Source organism: Amblyraja radiata, chromosome 28 (genome assembly GCF_010909765.2).
Source record: "Amblyraja radiata isolate CabotCenter1 chromosome 28, sAmbRad1.1.pri, whole genome shotgun sequence".
NCBI lineage: Eukaryota > Metazoa > Chordata > Chondrichthyes > Rajiformes > Rajidae > Amblyraja > Amblyraja radiata.
In genome coordinates this window covers 1,653,209-1,679,964 of record NC_045983.1, presented here as the reverse complement: position 1 = coordinate 1,679,964, position 26,756 = coordinate 1,653,209, and the positions used below count along the sequence as shown (strand labels likewise).

Here is a 26,756-nt window from a genome sequence, read left to right as displayed (position 1 = left end):
TTTTTGGTCAGAGTCTCAAGTGTTAAACAATTTCACCAAGGGGCAAAATGGCGGCAGCCGTTTTGTGTAGGAAGGAATTGTAGATGTTGGTTTACACCGAAGATTGATACAAAATAATGGAGTAACTCAGCGGCTCAGGCAGCACCTTTGGGGAAAAGGAATAAGTGACGTTTTGTGTCAAGATCCTTCGTCAGACATTTTGAGTCAAGACCTGAAGATGAAGTGCTTCGAAAGGCTGGTCCAATCCCAATGAAGTGCTTTGAAAGGCTGGTCCTCTCCCACATCAAATCCAGCATCCCTGCCTCACTGGATTCTCATCAATTTGCATACAGGGCAAATAGATCAACAGAGGATGCCATCTCTCTGGCTCTTCACATTGTCCTGACTCACCTGGATAGACAGGGCACGTACGTGAGGATGCTCTTCATTGACTATAGCTCTGCATTCAATACGGTCATCCCCACCAAGCTCATCACCAAACTCCACCAGCTAGGTCTCAGCTCGCCGATATGCGATTGGATCCTGAACTTTCTGACAGAGCGACCGCAGGCAGTGAGACTGGGCCCGCACCTGTCCCCCACTATCACCCTGAGCACCGGCACACCGCAGGGCTGTGTACTAAGCCCTATGCTCTACTCCCTCTTCACACACGACTGTGTTCCTGCATTCGACACCAACACCATCGTCAAGTTTGCAGACGACACAACAGTGATTGGGCTGATCACCAACGGTGATGAAACAAAATACAGAGCGGATGTGCAGAACCTGGCGGACTGGTGCGCACGTAACAACTTGTCACTAAACACCTCCAAGACCAAGGAGCTGATTATTGACTTCAGGAGGCCACATAATGGAGAGTACGCCCCAATCTCCATCTACGGGGAAAGTGTGGAGAGAGTGTCCAGCTTTAAGTTTCTCGGCACTCACATTTCAGAGGACCTCACATGGTCCACCAACACCGCTGCGCTGGTCAAGAAGGCACAGCAACGACTGTTCTTCCTGAGGACATTAAAAAAGACTGGTCTGCCCCAACAGCTGCTGACAACCTTCTACCGCTGCACCACAGAGAGCATATTAACGTATGGCATCTCTGTGTGGTATCTCAGCTGCACGGAGGCGGAGAGGAGAGCTCTTCAGTGCGTCGTCCACAGAGCGCAGAGGATTATTGGGACACAGCTACAAGCCTTGTAGGGCATCTACCACACACGGTGCCTCAGGAAGGCCGTCAGCAGGTTATTGCGGAGATATTCCGCAATAACCTACCTGACCTCCCGGTGGCTCAGCACTTCAACTCCCCCTCCCATTCCCAATCCGACCTCTCTGTCCTGGGTCTCCTCCATTGCCAGAGTGAGCAACAGCGGAAATTGGAGGAACAGCACCTCATATTCCGTCTGGGGTCCTTGCGTCCTTATGGCATCAACATTGAATTCTCCCAATTTGGCTAGCCCGTGCTGTCTCCTCCCCTCTAGCTGTCTCCTCCCACCCTCCCATCCGCCCGCCCTCGGGCTCCTCCTCCTCCTCCCCTTTTCCTTCTTTCTTTCCCCACCCCCCCATCAGTCTGAAGAAGGGTTTCGGCCCGAAACGTCGCCTATTTCCTTCGCTCCATAGATGCTGCTGCACCCGCTGAGTTTCCCCAGCAATTGTGTGTACCTTCGATATTCCAGCATCTGCAGTTCCCTTTTGAACAAGTTAGAATAGAATAGAATAGCCTTTTATTTGTCATCCAGACCGAAGTCTGAATGAAATTTAAGCAGTCATACATATAATACAATACAATAAAAAACAACAATAAACACATATTAACATCCACCACAGTGAGTCCACCCAACATCTCCTCACTGTGATGGAGGCAAAAGTCTTAGGGCTGCAGTCTCTTCCCTCCTCTTCTCCTTCTGCGCTGAGGCGATACCCCCCGGGCGATGTTAAAACCTGTCCTCGCGGCTCAAACACCGCGGCCCGGGGTAGTCGAAGCTGCCGCTCACCAGACCTGCTGACGCAGCCGCTGGCCCGCGGCCGAACCCCCGGTCTCAGGCCACCGCCACCAGAACTGCCGTCCCAGCCCCCGGAGCATCGTTCCAGCCCCGAGCCGGATCGCCCTCACGTGAGTACTGCCACCGTCTCAGCCTCGCGCCAGGCCGCCGCTCCTCCCTCGCGCCCAGGCCGCCCGACCGGGCGCCGCTCCTCCCTCAGGCTGGGCCGCCCCGACCGGGCACCGCTCCTCCCTCAGGCTGGGCCGCCCCGACCGGGCGCCGCTCCTCCCTCAGGCTGGGCCGCCCCGACTGGGCGCCGCTACCTCCCTCAGGCTGGGCCGCCCGACCGGGCGCGCTTCTCCCTCAGGCTGGGCCGCCCGACCGGGCGCCGCTCCTCCCTCAGGCTGGGAAGACCCCGCACCGACGGGCGCCGCTTCTCCCTCAGGCTGGGCCGCCCCGACCGGGCGCCGCTCCTCCCTCAGGCTGGGCCGCCCCGACTGGGCGCCGCTCCTCCCTCAGGCTGGGAACGCCGTACCTCCCCGAGCTCAGCTACTCCGACGGGGAGCACCGTTTCCTTCCTCGGGCCGGCCGTCCTCACGGTAGCGTCACAGCCCCTCACGAAAGCCCTGTTCCAGCCCCGAGCCGGGCCGTCCTCACGGGAGCGAGCTCAGTGCGAGTCCTGGCAGGCTCTGCCTCCTGAGCCTCGAGGTCGCCAGCTCCGCCATTAGGCCTCAGCGCAGACGGAGGCAGAGAAGGGGAATACGACAAAAAAGTCGCATTCCCCCGCAGGGAGAGACAGCAAGCCCCGTTTCAACCCCCCCCCCCCCCAAAACACAAACTAAAAACCAAAACCAAACCAAAACAAAACAAAACCAAAACTAGACTAACCAAAACGAAAACAACCCAAAAAATAAACAACCCAAAAACGAAAATAAACAACCCAAAAAACACAAAAAACACAAAAAACACAAAACAAACAGGACTGCCGGAGAGCCGCTGCAGCCAGAGCCGCCACAATGCCACACAGAGAAAGGTTGAACAAGTTAGGGCTTTATTCTTTGGAGCGCAGAAGGTTAAGGGGGGACTTGATAGAGGTCTTTAAAATGATGAGAGGGATAGACAGAGTTGACGTGGATAAGCCTTTCCCACTGAGAGTAGGGAAGATTCAAAGGGGACATGGTTTGAGAATTTGAGAATTAAGGGACAGAAGTTTAGGGGTAACATGAGGGGGAACTTCTTTACTCAGAGAGTGGTGGCTGTGTGGAATGAGCTTCCAGTGAAGGTGGTGGAGGCAGGTTCGTTTTTATCATTTAAAAATAAATTGGATAGTTATATGGACGGGAAAAGAATGGAGGGTTATTGTCTGAGTGCAGGTATATGGGACTAGGGGAGAATACGTGTTCGGCACGGACTAGAAGGGTCGAGATGGCCTGTTTCCGTGCTGTAATTGTTATATGGTTATATGGATTTGAGTATAGGAGCAAGGAGGTCCTACTGCAGTTGTACAGGGTCCGGATGAGACCACACCTGGAGCATTGTGTGCAGTTTTGGTCCCCTAATTTGAGGAAGGACATTCTTGCTATTGAGGAAGTCCACCATAGGTTCACCAGGTTAATTCCCGGGATGGCAGGACTGATATATGATGAAAGAATGGATCGACTGGGCTTATATTCACTGGAAAGTGGGATTAGAGGGGATTTCATAGAAACAGATAAATTTTTAAGGGACTGGGCATGCTAGATGCAGAAAAAAATGTTCCTGGTGTTGGGGGAGTTTAGAATCAGGGGTCAAAGTTTAATAATAAAGGGTAGGCCATTTAGGACTGAGATGAGGAAAAACTTTTTCACCCAGAGAGTTGTGAATCTGTGGAATTCTCTGCCACAGACGGCAGTGGACGCCAATTCACTTGATGTTTTCAAGAGAGAGTTAGATATAGCTATTTGGGCTAACAAAATCAAGGGATATGGGGAGAAAGCAGGAATGGGGTACTGATTTTGGATGATCAGCCATGAATGGCGGTGCTGGCTCGAAGGGCCAAATGGCCTACTCCTGCGCCTATTTTCTACGTTTCTGTCAGGTTTCCCCATAACTACCGCCATTTTTGAGAAAACAATCCAAGTCTGTCCAAGCTCTCTGTGCAGCTAATACTCCCAATGCCTCCTCTGCATCCTTTCCAAAGCCTCCATATCCTTTCTGTAACTGGGCGACCAGCACTGCACACAGTACTCAAAGTGCAGCCTAACCAAAGTCCTATAAAACTGCATCACTGACTTCCTGACTCTTATACTCAATGCCCTGATCTATAAAAGCAAACATACCAAATGCCTTCTTTCCCAATCTACCTACTTGAGTTGCCACTTTCAGGGAGTTATGGATTTGGACCGCGAGACCTTTCTGTACATCAATGCTGTCAAGGCTCATGCCAATAGAAAGCACATCAGCGCTTCTACTTCCTGAGAAGTTTACGGAGAGTCAGTTTGTCAAGGAGGACTCTCTCTATCTTCTACAGGTGCACAGTAGAGACCATGCTGACCGGTTGCATCGTGGCTTGGTTCGGCAATTTGAGTGCCCTGGAGTGGAAAAGACTACAAAACGTAGTAAACACTGCCCAGTCCATCATCGGCTCTGACCTCCCTTCCATCAAGGGGATCTATCGCAGTCGCTGCCTCAAAAAGGCTGGCAGCATCATTAAGGACCCACATCACCCTGGCCACACACTCATCTCCCTGCTACCTTCAGGTAGAAGGTACAGGAGCCTGAAGACTGCAACAACCAGGTTCAGGAATAGCTACTTCCCCACAGCCATCAGGTTATTAAACTTGGCTCGGACAAAACTCTGAACATTAATAACCCATTATCTGTTATTTGCACTTTATCAGTTTATTTATTCATGTGTGTATATATTTATATACTGGTATGTGGACACACTGATCTGTTCTGTAGTCAATGCCTACTATGTTATGTTGTGCTGAAGCAAAGCAAGAATTTCATTGTCCTATCAGGGACACGTGACAATAAACTCTCTTAAATCTTGAACTCTTGAATAGTTGTATATTGTCCCCTTAGATTTTGCCTCGCAAAGAGCAACACCCAGGATGATAAAAACAAATACTAGAGGGCATAGCTTTAAGATGAGAGGGGCAAAGTATAGATATGCCGGACAGGTTTTTTGACACAGCGGGTGGTGAGTGTCTGGAACATGCTGCCAAAAGCGGTGGTTGAAACAGATACGTTAGTGGCATTGAAAAGACATTTGTATAAGCAAAAGGACACAAAGTGCTGGAGTAACTCGGCAGCATCTCTGGAGACCATGGATAGATGATGTTGCGGGTCGAGATCCTTCTTCAGACATCTTCAGATCGGCAGATGGTAATGGATGGATATGGGTTATGTGCAGTTATATAAGTGATGGTCATTGTGGGTCAAAGGGCCTGTTCTGAAGCTGTAAGTTCATAAGTTCATTTATTGACACATACACCAATTGGTGTAGTGAAATTCACTGGCCAGGTCAGTCATTCAATTTAAAAAAAGCAAGACTCAAAAAACACATTTTAACATAAACATCCATCATAGTGACTCCTACACATTCCTCACTGTGATGGAAGGCAAAAATAAAGTTCCACGTCCTTCCCTTGTTGTTCTTCCTTGGTCGGGGGCCTCGAGCCGTTGACGGGACGGTCTTGAGTCCCGTAGCCGGCGGCGTTCGGGCCCTCCACGTCGAGGTGTTCAGCTCCTGCATCGGGGGGGTTGTCAGCTCCCCGCGCTGGGCGATCAAACCTCGCGTCGGGGCTGGACGAACCTTCTATGGCTTTGGATCTCCCGACTAGCCTCTCCCGAGACTGTGAGCCCTTGATGATAAGTCCGCAGGCCATAGTGGGAGCAATCCCAGGCAAGGGATCCGCTCCGATGGTAAGTCCCGCGGTGGGGCTCACGACAGTCCGAGGCGGCTTCCAGCTCCAGCGATGGAGAATGTGATCCGAAACTTGATCACATCTCCGGGAAGGTAAGAACCTCCCCCCACATAAAACAAACAGAAGAACATTAAGACAAACTTTAAACAAACGCTAAAAATAACAAAAAGGGTGAGAAAACGAACACTCCTTCGCCCCCCCCCCCCCCCCCCCCCCCCCCCCCCCGATGCTGTAATATTCTATGTCTTATGCTCTACCTCAAATACACTAAGATCTGCCATTTCTACACCCGTTTCTCTAGCTGATCTATATCCCACTGTAGACAAAAGTGCTGGAGAAACTCAGCGGGTGAGGCAGCATCTATGGAGCGAAGGAAATAGGCAAAGTTTTGGGCTGAAACCGAAGGGTTTAGGCCCGAAATGTTGCCTATTTCCTTCACTCCATAGATGCTGCCTCACCCGCTGAGTTTCTCCAGCGCTTTTGTCTACCTTCGATTTTCCAGCTTCTGCAGTTCCTTCTTGAACACTATATCACACTGAATACTTTGACAGCCTTCCTCACAGTGCATGACCCCAGCAATCTTGGTGTTTCCTGGATACCATTTCTCCAGAGGTAAAGATGATTTGAAATTGTTGCCTGATTCTTTCGCCCAGGGATCAGGAAGCAGAGGTCCCAGTTTGAGCTGAGGGAACAGGGAGCAGCGTGGACACATTGGATGGAGACTGGGCTCTATTTGGAGGCTCACGAATAGGCCTATAATTCCCATTGGAGCAGCACGCCAGGGAAAATGGGGATGTCCGATGCAGGATGCACAAAAAACCAACAGCAAAAAACCACACGCCTCCCTCCCGACAATCCTTTCCCTTCCCAATGACCCGTCTCCAGTTTTCCCCGCTCAACCCAGCTCCCAGTCAGTACTCCATTGTTACGACTCCCGAAAGCAGGTACTTCAAGAGCCGAGTAACATAAGTCAACAACCTGGTTCAAGTTCAAAAAGAGTTTAATTACTTCACTTGAGGACAAAAACCCAAACCTGATTCAAACAACACAGTCAGGAAGGTGAATGGACTGACAAACAATTTTAACAGTTGCTCCAGCCAGCCACGCGATGGGCCGTCGGACCGGAGACTCTAAACCTGCCTAAAAGATATGTAATCCTGAAACAAACACACAAAAACAGTAAAGCCAACCCTCATCCGTCCCAAGTCAATATTTGTTAACATGTACAGAGGAAGATACATAAACTCCTATGCCATGTGGCCAGAACCCCCACAGCTCACACCAGCCGTGGTACTCACAGCCTTGTGCAGGGCGAAGATGAGTCAACATGATGCAGCTTGGCCAATCGGGTACAGGAGCCTTTAACCCCGTGATTCCTGACTCACAGCCACGAGGCCTGCACTCGGGAGAAAACAGAGAACACCATATAACACCAGCAGAGGGAGCGCATAACATCCATGTTGATCCAACATTGGAGGGAAAGGAGATCGGATAGTTTATCTTTGGAGGTGCCGTGGCACAGGTGGAGTTGCTGCCTTACATCACCAGAGACCCAGGTTTGTGTGCTGTGTGTACGGAGTTTGTACGTTCGCCCCGTGACCAGCGTGGGCTATCTCCAGGATCTCCGGTTTCCTCCCCTACTCCAAAGACCTACAGGTTTGTCAGTTAATTGGCTTCAGTAAAATTGTAAATTGTCCCTCCAGTGTGGGATAGTGCTAGCGTACGTGGTGATCGCTGGTCGGCACGGACACGGTGGGCCAAAGGGCCTGTTTCCGCTGTATCTGTAAACAAAATTAAATTAAAAGCTAACGAGGTGTTTTCTTTTCAGGTTTATATGCTGATGGTGAAGTGGAGTGACTTGTCAGAGAAGCTCATCTACAGAAAGTTCTCCGAAATCTACGATTTCCATGTAAGTAGTTGATTTCAATGGTCATGCACGAGGTGTAACAGGAGCCCGAGTGCTTCAAGGTTGTCCTCAGGCTCTGCATCATACCAGCTGAGTGAAGTGCTGCAAAGCCTTTAGAGTTCAACAATTTCAGATAATCAGACTTCTTCAGATCGGCGTATGGTAATGCAGGGAATGGAGGGATACAGGTTATGTGCAGTTAGATACGTGATGGTCATTGTGGGCCGAAGGGCCTGTTCTTGTGCTGTACTATTCGATGTCCTACCTTACATTTGCTCGCATTAAACTCCATCTCCCAATTGTAAGCCCGTTTCTGTAGCCTCAGTAGATATCAATAAAGCTGTGACTGGTGATGCTTGCCTCAATAGGCCCCAACCACGGGTGAACAAGAGGAAGAGGACTGAACCTTGTTGCCTTCCTTCACAGTGGGAAACATTGATTCCGCTGTGGGGGATGCTTTATGTTAAATTCTATAGTGTTGTGTTTATCTTATTTGTGTGCTGCATGGTAACTCAAATTTCACTGCACCAATTGGTGTATGTGACAATAACCATATAACCATATAACAATTACAGCACGGAAACAGGCCATCTCGACCCTTCTAGTCCGTGCCGAACACATAATCTCCCCTAGTCCCATATACCTGTGCTCAGACCATAACCCTCCATTCCTTTCCCATCCATATAACTATCCAATTTATTTTTAAATGATAAAAACGAACCTGCCTCCACCACCTTCACTGGAAGCTCATTCCACACAGCTACCACTCTCTGAGTAAAGAAGTTCCCCCTCATGTTACCCCTAAACTTCAGTCCCTTAATTCTCAAGTCATGTCCCCTTGTTTGAATCTTCCCTACTCTCAGTGGGAAAAGCTTTTCCACGTCAACTCTGTCTATCCCTCTCATCATTTTAAAAACCTCTATCAAGTCCCCCCTTAACCTTCTGCGCTCCAAAGAATAAAGCCCTAACTTGTTCAACCTTTCTCTGTAACTTAGTTGCTGAAACCCAGGCAACATTCTAGTAAATCTCCTCTGTACTCTCTCTATTTTGTTGACATCCTTCCTATAATTTGGCGACCAAAATTGTACACCATACTCCAGAATTGGCCTCACCAATGCCTTGTACAATTTTAACATTACATCCCAACTTCTATACTCAATGCTCTGATTTATAAAGGCCAGCACACCAAAAGCTTTCTTTACCACCCTATCTACATGAGATTCCACTTTCAGGGAACTGTGCACAGTTATTCCCAGATCCCTCTGTTCACCTACATTCTTCAATTCCCTACCATTTACCATGTATGTCCTATTTTGATTTGTCCTGCCAAGATGTAGCACCTCACACTTATCAGCATTAAACTCCATCTGCCATCTTTCAGCCCACTCTTCCAACTGGCATAAATCTCTCTGTAGACTTTGAAACTCTACTTCATTACCCACAACCCCACCTATCTTAGTATCATCTGCATACTTACTAATCCAATTTACCACACCATCGTCCAGATCATTGATGTACATGACAAACAACAGTGGACCCAACACAGATCCCTGTGGCACCCCACTCGTCACTGGCCTCCAACCTGACAAACAACCATCCACCATTACTCTCTGGCATCTCCCATTCAGCCACTGTTGAATCCATCTTTCTACTCCACCATTAATACCCAACCATTGAACCTTCTTAACCAACCTTCCATGAGGAACCTTGTCAAAGGCCTTACTGAAGTCCATATACACAACATCCACAGCTTTACCCTCATCAATTTCCCGAGTAACATCTTCAAAAAGTTCAAGAAGTTTAGTTAAACATGACCTTCCAGGCACAAATCCATGTTGACTGTTCCTAATCAGACCCTGTTTATCCAGATGCTTATATATATTATCTCTAAGTATTCTTTCCATTAATTTGCCCACCACTGACGTCAAACTAACAGGTCTATAATTGCTAGGTTTACTCTTAGACCCCTTTTTAAACAAGGTGCCAGGACCTACACAATAAATGGTGTATGTGACAATAATTGGTGTATGTGACAATAAATGGTGTATGTGACTATAATTGGTGTATGTGACAATAAATGGTGTATGTGACTATAAATGTAACTTGAACTTGAACTTGAACTTGAACATTGAGTATTCAAGGCAGCAATCTCAGATATATCCAAGGGCATTGTGGGAAATTAGAGAGGAAATTACAGGAGCCCTGGTTGAAATTTACGAGCCGTATTTAACTACAGGAGAGGTGCCGGAAGACTGGAGGGTGGCAAATGTTGTGCCTCTATTCAAGAAGGGCTGCAGGGAAAATGCTGGGAACTATAGGCCAGTGAACTTATCATCTGTAGCAGGTAAGATACTGACGAGTATTCTGAGGGATAGGATATACATGCATTTGGATTGGCAAAGGCTGATTAGGGATAGTCAGCATGGTTTTGTACGTGGGAGGTCGTGCGTCACAAATCTGAGTTTCTTGGGAAGTCTAACATGGGCAGGACCTACACATTGAATGGTAGGGCCCTGGGGAGTGTTGTAGAGCAGAGGGATCTAGGAGTGCAGGTGAATGGTTCCTTGAAGGTGGGGTCACAGGCAGATAGGGTGGTCAAAAAGGCTTTTGGCACTTAAGCCTTCATCAGTCGGAGCATTGAGTATAGAAGTTGGGAGGTCGTGTTGCAGTTCTATATGAATTTGGGGAGACCGCACTTAGATTATTGTGTTCAGTTCTGGGCACCATGTTATAGGAAAGATGTAATTAAGCTGGAAAGGGTACAGAGAAGATTTACAAGGATGTTACCAGGATTAGAGGGTTGAGCTATAGGGAGAGGTTACGTTGGTGTTAAAGCTCGCCCGCTCTCTGGAAAAATAAATGTAGGCGGACACTGATGCTCATGGTAAAGACACGACTTTATCACGCTAGCGGGAGTGGGAGAGTCACTGCAAGTATGGTTACATACATGCCCGCTCCTCGTGGTCCCACTCAGTTATTCTGTGCACAGGCAGTATATAGTCACGGGTCCAGCTAATCACACAGCTAATCACACAGTCACCTGAACCAGTTCTTATTGTGTCCAGAACAGACTTCTTTTTCTCTGCAGTTCTACTTGGTATCGGGCCTCTTCCCTTTTCAGTCACAACACCATTTCCAGTTCTGCAAAACCACCTGTTATTCATTAGCGAGCAATTCTAAGCAAGTAAAGCAGGCTCACCACGCACAACATGCAATCTGTCAGTCACACATCCATCTATCTATATATCTATCTTCTATCTATCTATCTATTAATATATAAAACTCTCGTCCCATCCGACCGGCTGCCGTCCGGATCCCTTTCTGCCTTTCAATTCGTTCCCGCCGTGCGATGTCACAATGCCCGATGCTCGCAGACGTCCAATCGCAATGCCCGACACTCGCAGACGTCCAATCGGAATGGATCCATTTACATGTACGGCTTCCGGCCGCATTTCTTCCTTTGATTCCCTGCAACTCCGAAACCAGACGCAGAATCGCCGACGTCTTTTCCATTTCGGTAGAGATTTCACTTTTCTTTCTAAGTATCAGCACCTCATTACATTCCGTCGTGTTTAAGTACACGTTTTTAATCAAATCCTTCCCCCCTCCCCCCCCCCCCAATATTTCAAAACTAAACTGGTTTCTCACCCAAAGAATCAGCACCAGCCCCAGCCCCTGCTGAACGTTCCATCGTGTGATGTCACAATGCCCGATGCTCACATATGTCCAATCGGAATGGATTCATTTACATATGCCTATGCAGGAGCCTCAGCCAATGGTGAACGTTCCATCGTGTGATGTCACAATGCCCAATGCTCAAAGACATCGTTGCCATAGAGGGAGTACAGACTGATTCCTGGGATGTCAGGATTTTCAAATAAAGAAAGACTGGATAGACTCGCCTTGTACTCGCTAGATTTTAGAAGATTAAGGGGGTATCTTATAGAAACGTTTGGTCCAGGTCATCCCACACACACCATGTGGATACCCAATTGAACTCAACAATGAGGATCATCACAGGAACAATCCGCTCAACACCACTCCCCTGGCTCCCTGTCCTATCCAACATAGCCCCTCCACACATCCGGCGAGTAGTCCTCACTCAAAGGATGCTCCAAAAGACCAAAAACTCCCCTCACCTGCCAATTCACATGGACATCTTCAACCCACCCACTGCTCGACTTCCATCTAGATGACCAATTTGGAAGAACCCACCACCAGCTGATTTCACCATCCAATCAGCTTGGAAAAGGGAATGGGAGTCCAAGGACGTCCCAAATAAACATCTGGTGTCAGACCCCACCCTACCGGTCCCTGGCACCAATCTCCCAAGGAAGCAGTGGACGACGCTGAATAGATTCAGGACTGGACATGGCCCCTGCTTGGCCAGCCTTCACAAATGGGGCAGCAGTCCAACCCCATGGTGTGCTTGTGGAGAGCAGCAAACAATGCAACACATCATTGAAGCATGCCCTCAACAAAGACTCAAAGGAGGACTTGTCACCCTTCATACAGCAGATCAAGAGGCAACTGCTTGGCTAAAGGACTTTGCATTCGCTAAATAAAATAAATAGAAACGTATAAAATTCTTAAGGGGTTGGACGGGCTAGATGCAGAAAGATTGTTCCGGATGTTGGGGAAGACCAGAACAAGGGGTCAAAGTTTAAGGATAAGGGGGAAAGCTGAATCGCCGACATCTTTTCCATTTCGGAAGAGATTTCACTTTTCTTTCTAAGTATCTGCTCCTCATTACATTTCGTCGTGTTTAAGTGCACGTTTTTAATCAAATCCTTCTCCCCCCCACCCCCAATATTTCAAAAATAAACTGGCTTCTCACCCATAGAAGCAGCACCAGCCCCAGCCCCTGGTGAACGTTCCATCGTGTGATGTCACAATGCCCGATGCTCACAGATGTCCAATCGGAATGGATACATTTACATATGCCTTTGCAGGAGCACAAGCCAATGGTGAACGTTCCATTGTGTGATGTCACAATGCCCAATGTTCAAATACATTGTTGCCATAGAGGGAGTACAGAGAAATGTTCACCAGACTGATTCCTGGGATGTCAGGACTTTCATATGACGAAAGACTGGATAGACTCGGCTTGTACATGCTAGAATTTAGAAGATTGAGGGGGTATCTTATAGAAACGTACAAAATTCCCTCTCTCCACCCGCCCCCTTCCTCCTACCCCTCTGTCCCTCTTCCATCACTCCCCCTACCCCTCTCCACCTCCCTCCCCACTCTTCCACCTCTCCCCCTTCCCCCTCCACTCTCCCTCCCCACTCTTTCCCCTCTCTCCCCCACCCCTCTCCCCCTCCCTCCCTCCTCCCCTACCTCCCCCTCCCCCACATCTCTCTCCCCATCCCCCTCTCTCACCCCCTACCCCGCTCTCCTTTCCCTCCCAAATCTGTCCCGTTTCCTCCTCCTCCTCTCCCCCCCCCCCCCCCCCCCCCCCCCCCCCCCCAAACGCCGTTGGGAAAACAGACCCAACGGGTCTGCACTTGGTCTAGTATAATATTAAAACTCTGTGGCTGCCTGGCTGGCTGTGTGTGTTTCTAACTTGTGGCTGCCAGCGTTTGATTCGTTGCTACGCCAACGTCAGACGCAGAAACGCCGAGTTTTTTTCCATTTCGGTAGAGATTTCACTTTTCATTCCAAGTATCCACTCCTCATTAAATTTCGTCGTGTTTATGTACACATTTTTAATAAACTCCTTCTCCCCCCCCCCCCCCACCCCCATTCACTCATTTTGTCGCCTCCTGCTGGCCAGCGACCATAACGGCTGCTGGCGCCCGCATCTCGCCTCAAAGACGCCATTTAAAAACTGCCGCACTGCTGATTCCCGAGTCGCTTGAGTTGGAGGTCCACGTCTCCCGTGGGGGCTACGGGTAGGGAACGGCTGCGTTGGGGGAGCAGACCCACTTGGTCTAGTATAACTCTAAAACTCTGATCGTGTATGTGTGTGTATATGTGTGTGTGTGTTTATATCTTTGTGAAAAACTACACGGTAACGATAACATTTTTACATATTCCGGTTGATATGTTTCACGTCGTCCAAAATCACCTTATCTGAAAATTCCATGCTTTACTTTGCGACATTACCGAAAATGTTTAAAAATATCAAAAGACTTTGAATTTAAATGACGAGCTTTCGCTGATGACGTCTCTTTACCCCCCTCCCTCTCCCTCTCTAGCCGCGCCTGAGCAGTTGGGGGCTATGCATGAGTGGATAGGGCGGGGGATGGTGTAAAAGGAGCGAATGAATAATATTAATATAATATCAAGGGGGGGGGGGGTTAGTGTGGGTGTGGTTAGTGTGTGTGCGTGTAATGCCGCAGGCCGACCCCCACCCCCCCCCCCCCCCCCCCCGCAAACGCGCGTTGAGTGGACGGGACCCAATGGGTCCCCCTTGGTCTAGTATATAATTCTAAAAGTCTGATCTTGTATGTGTGTATATACAGTAGGTGTGTTTTTACATCTTTGCGAAAAAACTACGCGGTAACGATAAAATGTTTACATATGCCGGATGACATTTTTCCCGTCAAGTCCAAAATCACCTGATCTGAAAATGTTTTAAGAAGGAAGTGCAGATGCTGGTAAATCGAAGGTAGACGAAAATGCTGGAGGAACTCAGCGGGTGAAGCAGCATCTATGGAGCGAAGGAAATAGGTGACGTTTCGGATCGAGACCCTTCTTCAGATTGATGTGGGGGTGGGGGGGCGAGAAGAAGAAAGGAAGAGGCGGAGACAGTGGGCTGCAGGAGAGCTGGGAAGGGGAGGGAAAAGAAGGAGAAAGCAGGGACGGTGTAAACTACCCAAGCAAAATATGAGGTGCTGCTCCTCCAATTTACAGTGGGCCTCACTCTGGCCATGGAGGAGGCCCAGGACAGAAAGGTCGGATTCGGAATGGGAGGGGGAGTTGAAGTGCTGAGCCACCGGGAGATCAGGTTGGTTACTGCGAACCAGGTGGAGGTGTTGGGCAAAGCGATCGTCAAGCCTACGCTTGGTCTCACCGATGTAGAGCAGTTGACACCTAGAGCAGCAGATACAATAGATGTGGTTGGAGGAGGTGCAGGTGAACCTCTGCCGCTCCTGGAAAGACCGCATGGGTCCTTGGAGAGAGTCAAGGGGGGGAGGTAAAGCGACAAGAGTAGCATTTCCTGCGGTTGCAAGGGAAAGTGCCAGGGGAGGGGGTGGTTTGGGTGGGAAGGGACCAGGGAGTTACGGAGGGAGCGGTCATTGCGGAAAGCCGAAAGGGGAGGAGATGGGAAGATGTGGCCAGTCCTGAGATGCCGTTGGTGGTGACGAAAATGTCGGAGAATTATTTGTTGTATGTGACGGCTGGTCGGGTGGAAGGTGAGGACAAGGGGGACTCTGCCCTTGTTACGAGTGGGGGGGATGGAGAGTGAGAGCAGAGTTACGGGGTATAGAAGAGACCCTGGTGAGAGCCTCATCTGTAGTAGAAGAGGGGAATCCCTGTCCCCAAAGAGTGAAGAGATCTTCGATGCCCTGGTGTGGCACACCTCATCCTTGGTGCAGATGCGGCGTAGACAGAAGAATTGGGAATAGGGGATGGAGTCCTTATAGGAAGCAAGGTGGGTAGAAGAGTAGTCTAGATAGCCATGGGAGTCAGTGGGTTTAGAGTAGATGTCAGTCAGTAGTCTGTCACCTGCGATGGAAATAATGAGGTCTAGAAACGGTAAGGAGATGTCGGAAATGGTCCAGGTGTATTTGAGTGCCGGATGGAAGTTAGTGGTGAAATGGATGAAGTCAGGAAGTTCTGTATGGGTGCAGGAGGTAGCACCAATGCAGTCGTCGATGTAGCGGAGGTAGAGTTCGGGGATAGGGCCCTGGTACGTCTCGAACAAGGATTGTTCGATGTACCCTACAAAGAGGCAGGCATAGCTGGGGCCCATGCGCGTGCCCATAGCTACGCCTTGGATTTGGAGGAAATGGGAGGAGTCAAACAAAAAGTTGTTGAGGGTAAGGACCAGCTCCGTTAGGCAGAGGAGAGTATCACTAGACGGGGATTGGTTGGATCTACGGTCGAGGAAGGAACGGCGGGCTTTAAGACCCTCCTGGTGGGGGATGGAGGTGTAGAGTGATTGGACGTCCATGGTGAAGATGGGGGGATGGGGGCCTGGAAAACGGAAGCCATGGAGGAGACGAAGAGCGTGTGAGGTGTCTTGGACATAGGTAGGGAGGGATTTAAACAGTGGAGGGGGGGGGGGAATAGGATGGAGTTGAGGTATGTGGAAATAAGTTTGGTGGGGCACGAACAGGCAGGAACAATGGGTCTACCAGGATAGTCAGGCTTGTGGATTTTGGGGAGAAGGTAAAATCGGGCCGTGCGGGGCTGGGTAAAGTTGAGGTTGGAGGCTCGGGGGTGGGCAGGGAGCCGGAAGTGATGAAGTCAGTGATAGTGTTGGAGATAGTGGCCTGGTGCTCGTCTGTGGGGTCATGGTCCAAAGATAAGTAGGAGGAGGTGTCTGAGAGTTGGCGCGTGGCCTCAGCTTTGTAGCGATCAGCGCGCCAGACTACCACGGCACCTCCCTTGTCGGCGGGTTTGATAACCCAGTCTGGGTTGTTGCACGGGTCAGGCACGGAACTAGTTATCAAAATATGGAGGGGACCGGGGGAGGGAAATTTTTTGGCGGCCGCACGCATTTGCGCGAGGCTTCGGAGGCTCAATCCAGCGCTAAATGCAGCTCAACTCTGCCTGTCTCGCCGGGTTAACCTCCAAGCCCTGACTGGACTGACGGGATACCAGCGCTGCTTCTCTGCGCTGGCCATATTTCCCGCACGGCCAGGCAGGTTAACCTGGCTGGACAGGCAGAGTTGAGCTAGGTTTAGCGCTGTTTCTCTGCGCTGGCTGTGGGCCTGGGGGCACAGCTCGCGTCTGACTCCCGACCTCTCTGGCCACCCGTGAGGGGGGGCACTCGGGTGGGGACGGGACAGCGCCGGTGAGCCGGGATCGATCCTGGCTGCGGATGAGGCACAGGTCTGTGCCACGTCTCCCTCCTCCAATCACCGCACTCTATCCTCAGTCCCACCACCCCACTCCTCCCTCCTCCAATCATCGCACTGAATCATCGTGTCCCGCCCCCATTGCCTGCTGACCGACATCTCTCTCGTCCAATCGGCCCCCTCCATCAGCAGTCCCACCTCCACTGACTCGCGGAAAGCGGAGATTTTAAAATCCGGATGACAAAAACTTGGGGGGGATGTCCCCCACCTCTCAAAACATGGGGGGGGGGACATGTCCCCTCTGGCCCCCCCGGGGTTTCCGCCCCTGGCACGGGTTGTACGTTCACTGGGGGGGGGGAGAGGTTAGAGTGAGACAGGGGAGTGGAGAAGTTGAGGCAGTTGATGTCCCACCGGCAGTTTAAAATAAAAAGGTCTAAAGCCGGAAGATGGCCATGAGGGGGAGTCCAAGAGGAGGGGGTCATCAATGGGGGGTGAGGACTCTTTCCTATGGGAGAATGTTTTGAGGCGGAGGCGACGGAAAAAGAGCTCCACATCGTGGCGGGTGCGGAACTCATTGAAGTGGGGATGGGGGGGGGGGGGACAAAGGTAACGCCTCTGCTGAGGACCGACCGTTCGGTATCAGAGAGGGGGAGGTCAGGGGGGATGGTGAACACACGGCAAGGATGGGGGTTGGGGCTGGAGGAAGGCAGGTGAGTGGACTGAGGCCGAGGCGATGTCTGGTAGGGGGCTGGTGGGTGGTCAGGGAGGAGGGGGATATGAGGACTATAGGGTGGGTGGGGAAGAACTGGGGTCACATGGTTTGAGGGGGAAGGGGAAGACCCAGTGGAACAATCACTGAGTTGTTCGCTGTGTTGTGGGGGGGGGGATCACTAGGACCCAGCCCAGTTAGACCCCGTGGTGTAAGAGTCTGCAACGTGGAGACTTCAGGCCTGGTGCAGAGCGTAGGACTCGGGTAAGGCAACGGCTGCGGCCTGCTGGAGGGCTGTGGAGTGGCGAGGGTCGGTAGAGTCGATGCTGAAGGCACGCAGGGAGTGGAGTTCAGGTCAGCGGGCGAAGCGTAGAAGATCCCGGTCAGCGGATGGCGGGTGAGGCGACGAGGTTCGACGGGCCCGTTTTGGTGGTGATAGTCGGAGGAATCGAGGAGGTAGCAAGGGTCGGAGTTATCGGTGGGTGGGTGAAGGGCGGCGGCGGTCACATAGAGTTCGGTGACGGCAGTGTCTTGGGTCGTCCGGGCTTGAGGTCGGTCAAGGAGGCGGTGAGCGCTGGTGTTGCTCCTCGTGTTAAAGATGGCGTCGTGGGACTCGACCTGGTGGTGTTCGGGCAGGGCCCCCCTCCCTCTCTGCCCCCCCCCGCCTCTCTAACCCCCCCTCGCTCTCTGCCCCCCTCTGTGGTGTCCTTGCTGTGGTGTTGGCAAAGGCATTGTCCTAGGAGACGGGATCAGAGGCGCCAGTGTGGGCGCTGCATTTAGCTATTGCCATATGAGTGGGAAGGCGAGTGCCTGCAGCAAGTTGTGGATGAAAACAACATTCTTAATAGGGGTGACGGAGGAGGAGACAAAACCACGATGCTGCCACAACGCCCCGAAATAGTGGGCAATTAATAACATCTCCTGAGGCTTCTGGCGAGTGTAATCATTCATTACCTTCCCTTTCACTCTGTTATATTTCCCAATGCCATTTGAGTGCTTAGCAGACAGATTTTAATTCTGTGTGAATCTGCCAAGTTCCAGTTGAAGATTTTCCACGCTTGATTCCTCTGGTGATTAGACACAATCTCAGGCTTGTTCTCATCAGGAGGTTCTCATCCAGGGTCCATAATCAGTCCAATAACTCGGCCTCCTCCCTCTCCAGCTGTTCAGCTTTGGAATGCCAGCTGCAATGGTCCTTCCACCTGGCGACACTTCAGTTTCTGCTTCTCCCAGTCCGTCCTCAGTTTCTCCAGGGCTCTGATGACGTTCTCCGTTCCTTTGGGGGATGTGCTCCGTATCACAGCTCCAGCTTGGTTCTGCTGATTGTCCAGCTCTCCTTCCTTGCTGTTGAGAGTGTTGCACAACTCCCGCAGTTCCCGCAGTGATCCATCCAGGTGATGCTTGCTGCCCTTGTGGGTCACGCAATGGTTGTTCGTTTCTTCCATTAACTGCAGCCAGTTTTGGAATTTCTCCTGGTTGTCCAGATAAACCTGATGCTGCTGGACAATTCCTTCCAAATTCATCACCTTTAGCTTGGCTTTCATCTCAAGTTCCTCCTGATCCCGTTTTAATTTCTGTTGAGCTTCCTAATTGAGAGTCTAATCTGCGGTTTTGGTGAACAAGGATCCTGGAGAAGGCACTCGAGCAAAGCTGTCTGAATAAAGATGCTGCCCAGCCGAATTTGTGATGGTTTAGCTGAAGCTTCTTGTCCTTTAAGGTCAGTTGTGATTCAAGATCAGACTCCAGCATCTGTATTCAAAAGGGAACTGCAGATGCTGGAATATCGAAGGTACACAAAATTGCTGGAGGAACTCAGCGGGTGCAGCAGCATCTATGGAGCGAAGGAAATAGGCGACGTTTCGGGCCGAAACCCTTCTTCAGACTCTGAAGAAGGGTTTCTTCAGACTCTGAAGAAGGGTTTCGGCCCGAAACGTCGCCTATTTCCTTCGCTCCATAGATGCTGCTGCACCCGCTGAGTTCCTCCAGCAATTTTGTGTACCTCCAGCATCTGTATATTTTTACCAGCCATGTGAAATATTCCTCCCTCGCCTTCAAGTACTTCATCCAGTGCAGCAACACCCATTCAATGTGACTATGACAATGCACCATGTTTGTGTGTCTTCCCACGCTGTTTTAATCTGTTTATTGAATCCTGTGGAACTCGTGCTTCTTGTCATCACTGTTGTCCTCCAGGAGCGAATCTGCCTTCACCTGTACCAACTGTATCCACATTCTTCCTTCAGGTTCCTCAGCCAAGACTTCCTCAGGCCTGTCGCCAGGCTTCCAGAGCTTCCCTTGATCCTTCAACATTGTCAGTGACTTGCAAATGTTCTTGGATCATTTTTTATCCAGGACTGAGCATTTGTGAAGCAAGTTTCAAAATCCTCCTCTGCTCCCTGCACGGCCATTTTAGCGCTAAGAACCAGTCGGCCCTCCTGCTGCTTGGCTGCCCTGGGCTTGGGGTACGGGGGAATGAAGGGGGTGGAGGAACGCTCCATTCAAGGTTGCGTTCCTCCTCTTCTTCATCTATGAACAGGGTCTCTGTACCAGATAAGGGGTCCCGGGTGCTTTCTCATTTTGGCGCCTGTTTTTTTTTGTTACCAATTGTCGCTTATTTTGCGACTCAATCAGGCTTTTTTCTTTTTTGACCTTTTCCTGTGTTTGATCATGCTAATTACATTCTGCTTGTAACACATCCCAATTCTTAGGTATACCATCCTTTTTGTACGTACCGGGATCCCTCCACGACCTGAATTATCCCTCCAACTCCTACTCCTGGATTCATCCCACTTTTTCTGCGCCTCCTCTTTCCATTCTCTTATCCTCTTTTTTCAATTTATTACCTGCCTCTCTTTCCCATATCAATTGTTCTGCTTGTTTATAGTCCCAACATTCCATGTTCCCCCTACTGGCCAAGGTTCATCTCACAAACGTTTGGTTAAAGCTGCTGACAATTGTCGATAATCTTTTCGTTTTTCTGGGTTAACATAACACATGTGTTGCTCTGGGGCCTCTCCATCACTTTTGTCCAAAAACTGACCCATCGTTATGTCCTGAAAAACTTTTTCTTACTTTACACAGACCTCACTCTCCGCTTCTCCTTCCCAGAGACCGGTTTCATTTAGCCTGAATGTTCAATTAACCTACCCTTTGTCTATTATAACGATGTTTATCTTACCTTCGTCTTCCACTGGTTCTTGTGTATCTCGGCAGGGAACCAGATCAACCTCAGATGAGGGACCACGGTGTTTCCGAGAACTCTCAGGGTTTCAGACTCAATGGGTCGAATAGTGCACTGTTTACTCCCCTTGAGGTCCCAGCCGCTACGTGGTCACTTACTCAGTCGCCGGTGATGGTCCTAGCGAGATCCTGTTGATTATGTCAATGTTAAAGTTCATCCGCGCCCTGGAATAACAAACACCATCAGACACTGATGCTCATAGTAAAGACACGACTTTATGGTGCTAGCGAGAGTGGGAGAGTCACTGTAAGTACGGTCACATACTTGCCAAATCCTTGCGGTCCCACTCAATCATATTGTGTACAGGCCGTATATATTCCCATGAGTAATCATGGGTCCAGCTAATCACACAGTCACCTGCACCTGTTCTAATCTTGTCTAGAACAGATGTGTTTTTCTCTGCAGTTTTACTTGGTATCGAGCCTCTTCCCTTTTAGTCACAATACCCTTTGCAGTTCTGCAAAACCACCTATTATTCATTAGCTAGCAATTCTAACAAGTAAAGCAGGCTCACCTCGCACAATATGCAATCTGTCATGTACACATTATCTCTTAAATCCCCATCCTCCTCTACATAGGCTGGAACTGTATTCCTTGAGTGCTGGAGCATGAGGAGTGTTCTTATAGAGGTGTACAAAATCACGAGAGGAATAGATCGGGTGGATGCACAAAGCATCTTGCCCAGAGTAGGTCAAGGATCAGAGGACATACTGTACGTTTAAGTTGAAGGGAAAAAGATTTAATAGGAATCTGAAGGGTAACTTTTTTACATAAAGGGTGGTGGATGTATGGAGCAATCTCCCAGAGTAGGTATTTGAGGCTGGGACTATCCCAAGGTTTAAGAAGCAGTTAGATAGGTTCATGGATAGGACAGGATTGGAGGGATAAGGGTTAAACATGGGCAGGTGGGACTATTGTAGATGGGACATGTTGGCCAGTGCGGGCTAGTTGAGCCGAAGGACCTGTTAACACGCTGTATCACTCTATGACTCTATCACTCTAAACAACAATGTATTGAACAGATTTTGCAGTGGAGCAGCCAAAATGTAATACAAAGGAACTGCAGATGCTTTATACCAACAATAAACACAAAGTGCTGGAGTATCTCTGCAGCATCTCTGAAAATGGATAGGTGATGTTAAGGATCAGGACTCTGAAGTAGGGTCCTGACCTGAAACATCATCTATTTTCTCCTGCAGTGCTGCCTAAACCACTGAGTTGCTCCAGCACTTTAGACAATAGACAATAGGTGCAGGAGTAGGCCATTTGGCCCTTCAAGCCAGCACCACCATTCAAAGCGATCATGGCTGATCATCCACATAGTTCCTGCCTTCTCCCCATATCCCCTGAGATCTATCTTTAAGAGCCCTATCTAGCCCTCTCTTGAAAGTATCCAGAGAACCGGCCTCCACCTTCCTCTGAGGCAGAGAATTCCACAGACTCACAACTCTGTGTGAAGAAGTGTTTCCTCATCTCCGTTCTAAATGGCTTACCCCTTATTCTTAAATTGTGGCCCCTGGTTCTGGACTCCCCCAACATCAGGAACATGTTTCCTGCCTCTAGCGTGTCCAAACCCTTAATAATCTTATATGGATCAATAAGAGCCCTCTCATCCTTCGAAATTCCAGAGTGTACAAGCCCAACTGCTCCATTCTCTCAGCATATGACAGTCCCGCCATCCTGGGAATTAACCTTGTAAATCTACGCTGCACTCCCTCAATAGCAAGAATGTCCTTCCTCAAATTAGGGGACCAAAACTGCACACAATACTCCAGGTGTGGTCTCACTAGGGCCCTGTACAACTGCAGAAGGACCTCTTTGCTCCGATACTCAACTCCTCTTGTTATGAAGGCCAACATGCCATTCGCTTTCTTCACTGCCTGCTGTACCTGCATACTTACTTTCATTGACTGATGAACGACGACCCCCAGATCCCATTGTACTTCCCCTTTTCCCAACTTCACACCATTTAGATAATAATCTGCCTTCCTGTTTTTGCTACCAAAGTGGATAACCTCACATTTATCCACATTAAACTGCATCTGCCATGCATCTGCCCACCCACCCAACCTGTCCAAGTCACCCTGCATTCCCATGGCATCCTCCTCACAGCTCACACTGCCACCCAGCTTTGTGTCATCTGCAAAGTTACTTGTAATCCCTTCATAGAAACATAGAAAATAGGTGCAGGAGGAGGCCATTCGGCCCTTGGAGCCAGCACTGCCATTCATTGTGATCGTGGCTGATCGTCACCAATCAATAACCCGTGCCTGCCTTCTAACCATATCCCTTGATTCCACTAGCCCCTAGAACTCTATCTAACTCTCTCTTAAATCCATCCAGTGATTTGGCCTCCACTGCCCTCTGTGGCAAGGAATTCCACATCTAAATCATTAATAAATAGCTGCAGTCCCAGCACCGAGCCTTGCGGTAGCCCACTAGTCACTGCCTACCATTCTGAAAAGGACCCGTTAACCCCTTCTCTTTGTTTCCTGTCTGCCAACCAATTTTCTATTCATGTCAGCACTCTACCCCCAATACCATGTGCCCTAGTTTTGCCCACTATTCTCTTATGTCGAACTTTGTGTCTATCTAATGTATTGATTACATAGTGTGTTTAAGATTATCCTTGCTTTACGAACTCAGGAAACCTCTGCCACACAAAAAAATTCCAATGGTCCAAAAATCTGAATCCATACCTATTGCACCAACTCATGAACAACATAACCTTCTATCCTATTTTCCTATTCCTACCTTCACCAGCACATGGCATCAGGAGCAATCCAGAGATAATTACACTTTTCTCCAGTATCTCCGGTTTCCTTGCACACTCCAAAGACATATAGGTTTGTAGGTTAATTAGCTTGGTATAATTGTAAATTGTCCCTAATGTGTGCAGGATAGTGTTAATGTGCGTGGATCGTTGTTTGGCGTGGATTTGGAGGGCCAAAAGGCCTGTTTCCGTGCTGTATCGCTAATGCTGTATCTCAAAAACTGGACAGGCATCAACCAGCTGAACAAGACGAGAAGGAGATGGTCCAAATTGGAAGAAAAGAAGTACTTTCCACAAATCTCTCAGGAGCAAGGAGTAGCCTGGGCCCACGCAGAGTCACAGAGCTACACCATTGGTCCAGAGATAGTGAGTGGTGTTAAAAGAATAACAATGCCCTCAATCCCAGTGAGGTGAATGTCTATTGGCAGAGTATACAGCATGAAAACAGGCCTATTGATCCAACTTGTCCACGCTGACAGTTAGTTAACATACAGGGATAGTCCCATTTGCCTGCATCAGGCCCACAGCTCTCCAAACCCTTACTATCAATATATCTGTCCAAATGTATTGAAAATTGTAATTGTATCCACACATCACAGCTGTACAGCCGAGAAAAAGCCCCTTTGGCCCACCATATCCATGCCGGCCAAGTTGACATATTGGGCCAGACTCACTTGCCTGTATTTGGCCCTTTGTCATTTAAATCTTTCCTATCCATATAGCTGTCCAAATATATTCTAAAAGTCATAGTTGTAACTGCTTCTATTGTGGTGGCCCAGTGGTGCAGTGGTGGAGTTGCTGTCTTACAGCGTCAGAAACCTGGGTTCATTCTGTAGGGGGCGCTGCTCTGTGCAGCAGCCATGTCATGCAGCTCGTCAGTTTTTCAACCTTTTTTAATTTTTTTAGTATGTTTTAAAGTCTGTATTTAATGTTTCTTTGTGTGTTTTATGTGGGGGGTGGTGTGGGGGGGTAAGGGGGAAACCGCTTCGGTCGCCTCCTCCACGGAGAGGCGAGTTTTTCCAGGTCGCCTCCCCCGTGGCCTAACATCAAGGATCGACGCGGCCTTTCCCGGAGACACGCCCGGGGCTTCAGCGGCGGGCGCAGCGTGGACTCTCGCCGTGGAGCGGGTGAGCCCTCGCTGGGGCTCGCTAGAGGGGAGCGCTCCGTTTCGCTGACCCGGGGCAGCCGGCAGCCTGAAGTCGCAGCCTGAAGCCGCGGTCTGCAGAGCTCCAGCTGGTGCGGCGTCTACAGCCCGGGATCTCACGTTGGGGACCCGGGGGAAGAAGAAGCCATCACTGCCGGCCCACGGCCGACTTCTACCGCGGGTCCGGCATGGACTTACCATCACCCCTGGAGGGGAGCTTCGACCGCCGGCCCTGCAGTCTACGGTGCTTCTGGCTGCGGCGGGGACTTCAAATCTTGACCGCCAGCCTGCGGCCTACAACAACTTAAAGCCGCGGTCTCCGGTGACTGACTCCTGGACTGACTCTGGACTCTGGTCCTGACCACGGGGGGGAAATGGAGAAGGACTGGCCAAATGTTGTGCCTTCCACCACAGTGATGAATGCTGTGGTGGATGTTTGTGTTACAGTTTTATTGTGGTTGTGTGTTCTTTATTATTGTATCGCTGCAGACAACCCAAATTTCCACCAGCCTGGCTGTGTGGCAATAAATTATATCTAATCTAATCTAATATCTAATTCCTGGCTATGGATGCTGTCTGTATGGAGCTTGTACTTTCTCCCTGTTGTGAAAGTTTGTTTTCTTAAAAAGCAGACGGCAACAAACATTGAAGGTAGACCATGGCAATCTTTAATTAATTCGTCAGACGGAAGTGGCGAGATTACAAACGTTGCTCAGTGCTTCTCGGGCTCCCACTCACAGAACAAAGGCGAGTTAGCACAATTATATATTTTTCTTATCAGTAAAACACCAAGTCTGAATATGGCATGACTGAAATATTCTGTAGCCTTTCACAATATAGGAAAAGCTGGGTCCAAATCAGCTCATCCAATAACAAGTTATTACTTATCTCTGGGGCGTCAACAATATTTTTCAACCTTGGCTTTTTTATGGCCTTGAAGAAGCACATGGTATTATTGCAGGCTGCCATCTTAATGTCTTTATTAAAACGACAACCTGCCCTCCATATGTGTTCCATATAATTTACAATGTAATTCAGACTTGGCACGAGCCATTCTTTTGTTCTGCTAGACCATGCTTTTGTAGAAAATCAACTTCATTTTAGGTTTCATGTCAACAAAATAGAGAGAGTACAGAGGAGATTTACTAGAATGTTGCCTGGGTTTCAGCAACTAAGTTACAGAGAAAGGTTGAACAAGTTAGGGCTTTATTCTTTGGAGCGCAGAAGATTAAGGGGGGACTTGATAGAGGTTTTTAAAATGATGAGAGGGATAGACAGAGTTGACGTGGAAAAGCTTTTCCCACTGAGAGTAGGGAAGATTCAAACAAGGGGACATGACTTGAGAATTAAGGGACTGAAGTTTAGGGGTAACATGAGGGGGAACTTCTTTACGCAGAGAGTGGTAGCTGTGTGGAATGAGCTTCCAGTGAAGGTGGTGGAGGCAGGTTCGTTTTTATCATTTAAAAATAAATTGGATAGTTATATGGATGGGAAAGGAATGGAGGGTTATGGTCTGAGCGCAGGTATATGGGACTAGGGGAGACTATGTGTTCGGCACGGACTAGAGGGGTCGAGATGGCCTGTTTCCGTGCTGTAATTGTTATATGGTTATATGGTTTGACTATTAGATCTTTCACTGTGACCGCGTGGGTTTTCTCCAGGTGCTCTGGTTTTCTCAGACACTTAAAAGACCGACAGATTTGTAGGTTAATAGGCTTCTGTAAATTATATAATGTCATTGGTGTGTAGGATAGTGCTAGTGTACGGGGTGATCGCTGGTGGGTGCGGACTCGGACCCAAGAGCCTGTTTCTACCCTGTATCTCTAAAGTCTAAAGTGTAGCTTCCTCTTGCAGCCGCTTCCGGTTAGGTCGCGCTCGCCGCATGCAGTCGCATGCTGGTGGGACAGGCCCTGTACGGGGATCACTCGACCTCCACGCGGCCCCCGCTTCCGGTTTGGTCGCGCTTGCCGCATGCAGTCGCATGCTCGTGGGACAGGCCCTTTACTAAAGCTGGGTGATCACAACTGCACATAGCCCAGCACAAATTGGAGGAACAGCACCTCCTATTTCGCTTGAGCATACCCCAGTGGTATGAATATTGACTTCTCTAACTTCAAGTAACTCTTGCTT

The 26,756-nt window shown here is 49.4% G+C and overlaps 1 protein-coding gene across 3 annotated transcripts in view; it reads left to right on the top strand.

Moving 5' to 3' along the window:
* ncf1 (neutrophil cytosolic factor 1) overlaps positions 1-26,756 on the top strand; it is a 143,075-nt gene that overhangs the window by 12,499 nt on the left and 103,820 nt on the right. For all 3 annotated transcript variants that reach the window (XM_033045553.1, XM_033045554.1, XM_033045555.1), the window contains exon 2: positions 7,710-7,790. In XM_033045553.1, coding sequence (XP_032901444.1) covers positions 7,710-7,790 — 81 coding nt within the window. The remainder of the gene's footprint in view (positions 1-7,709; positions 7,791-26,756) is intronic.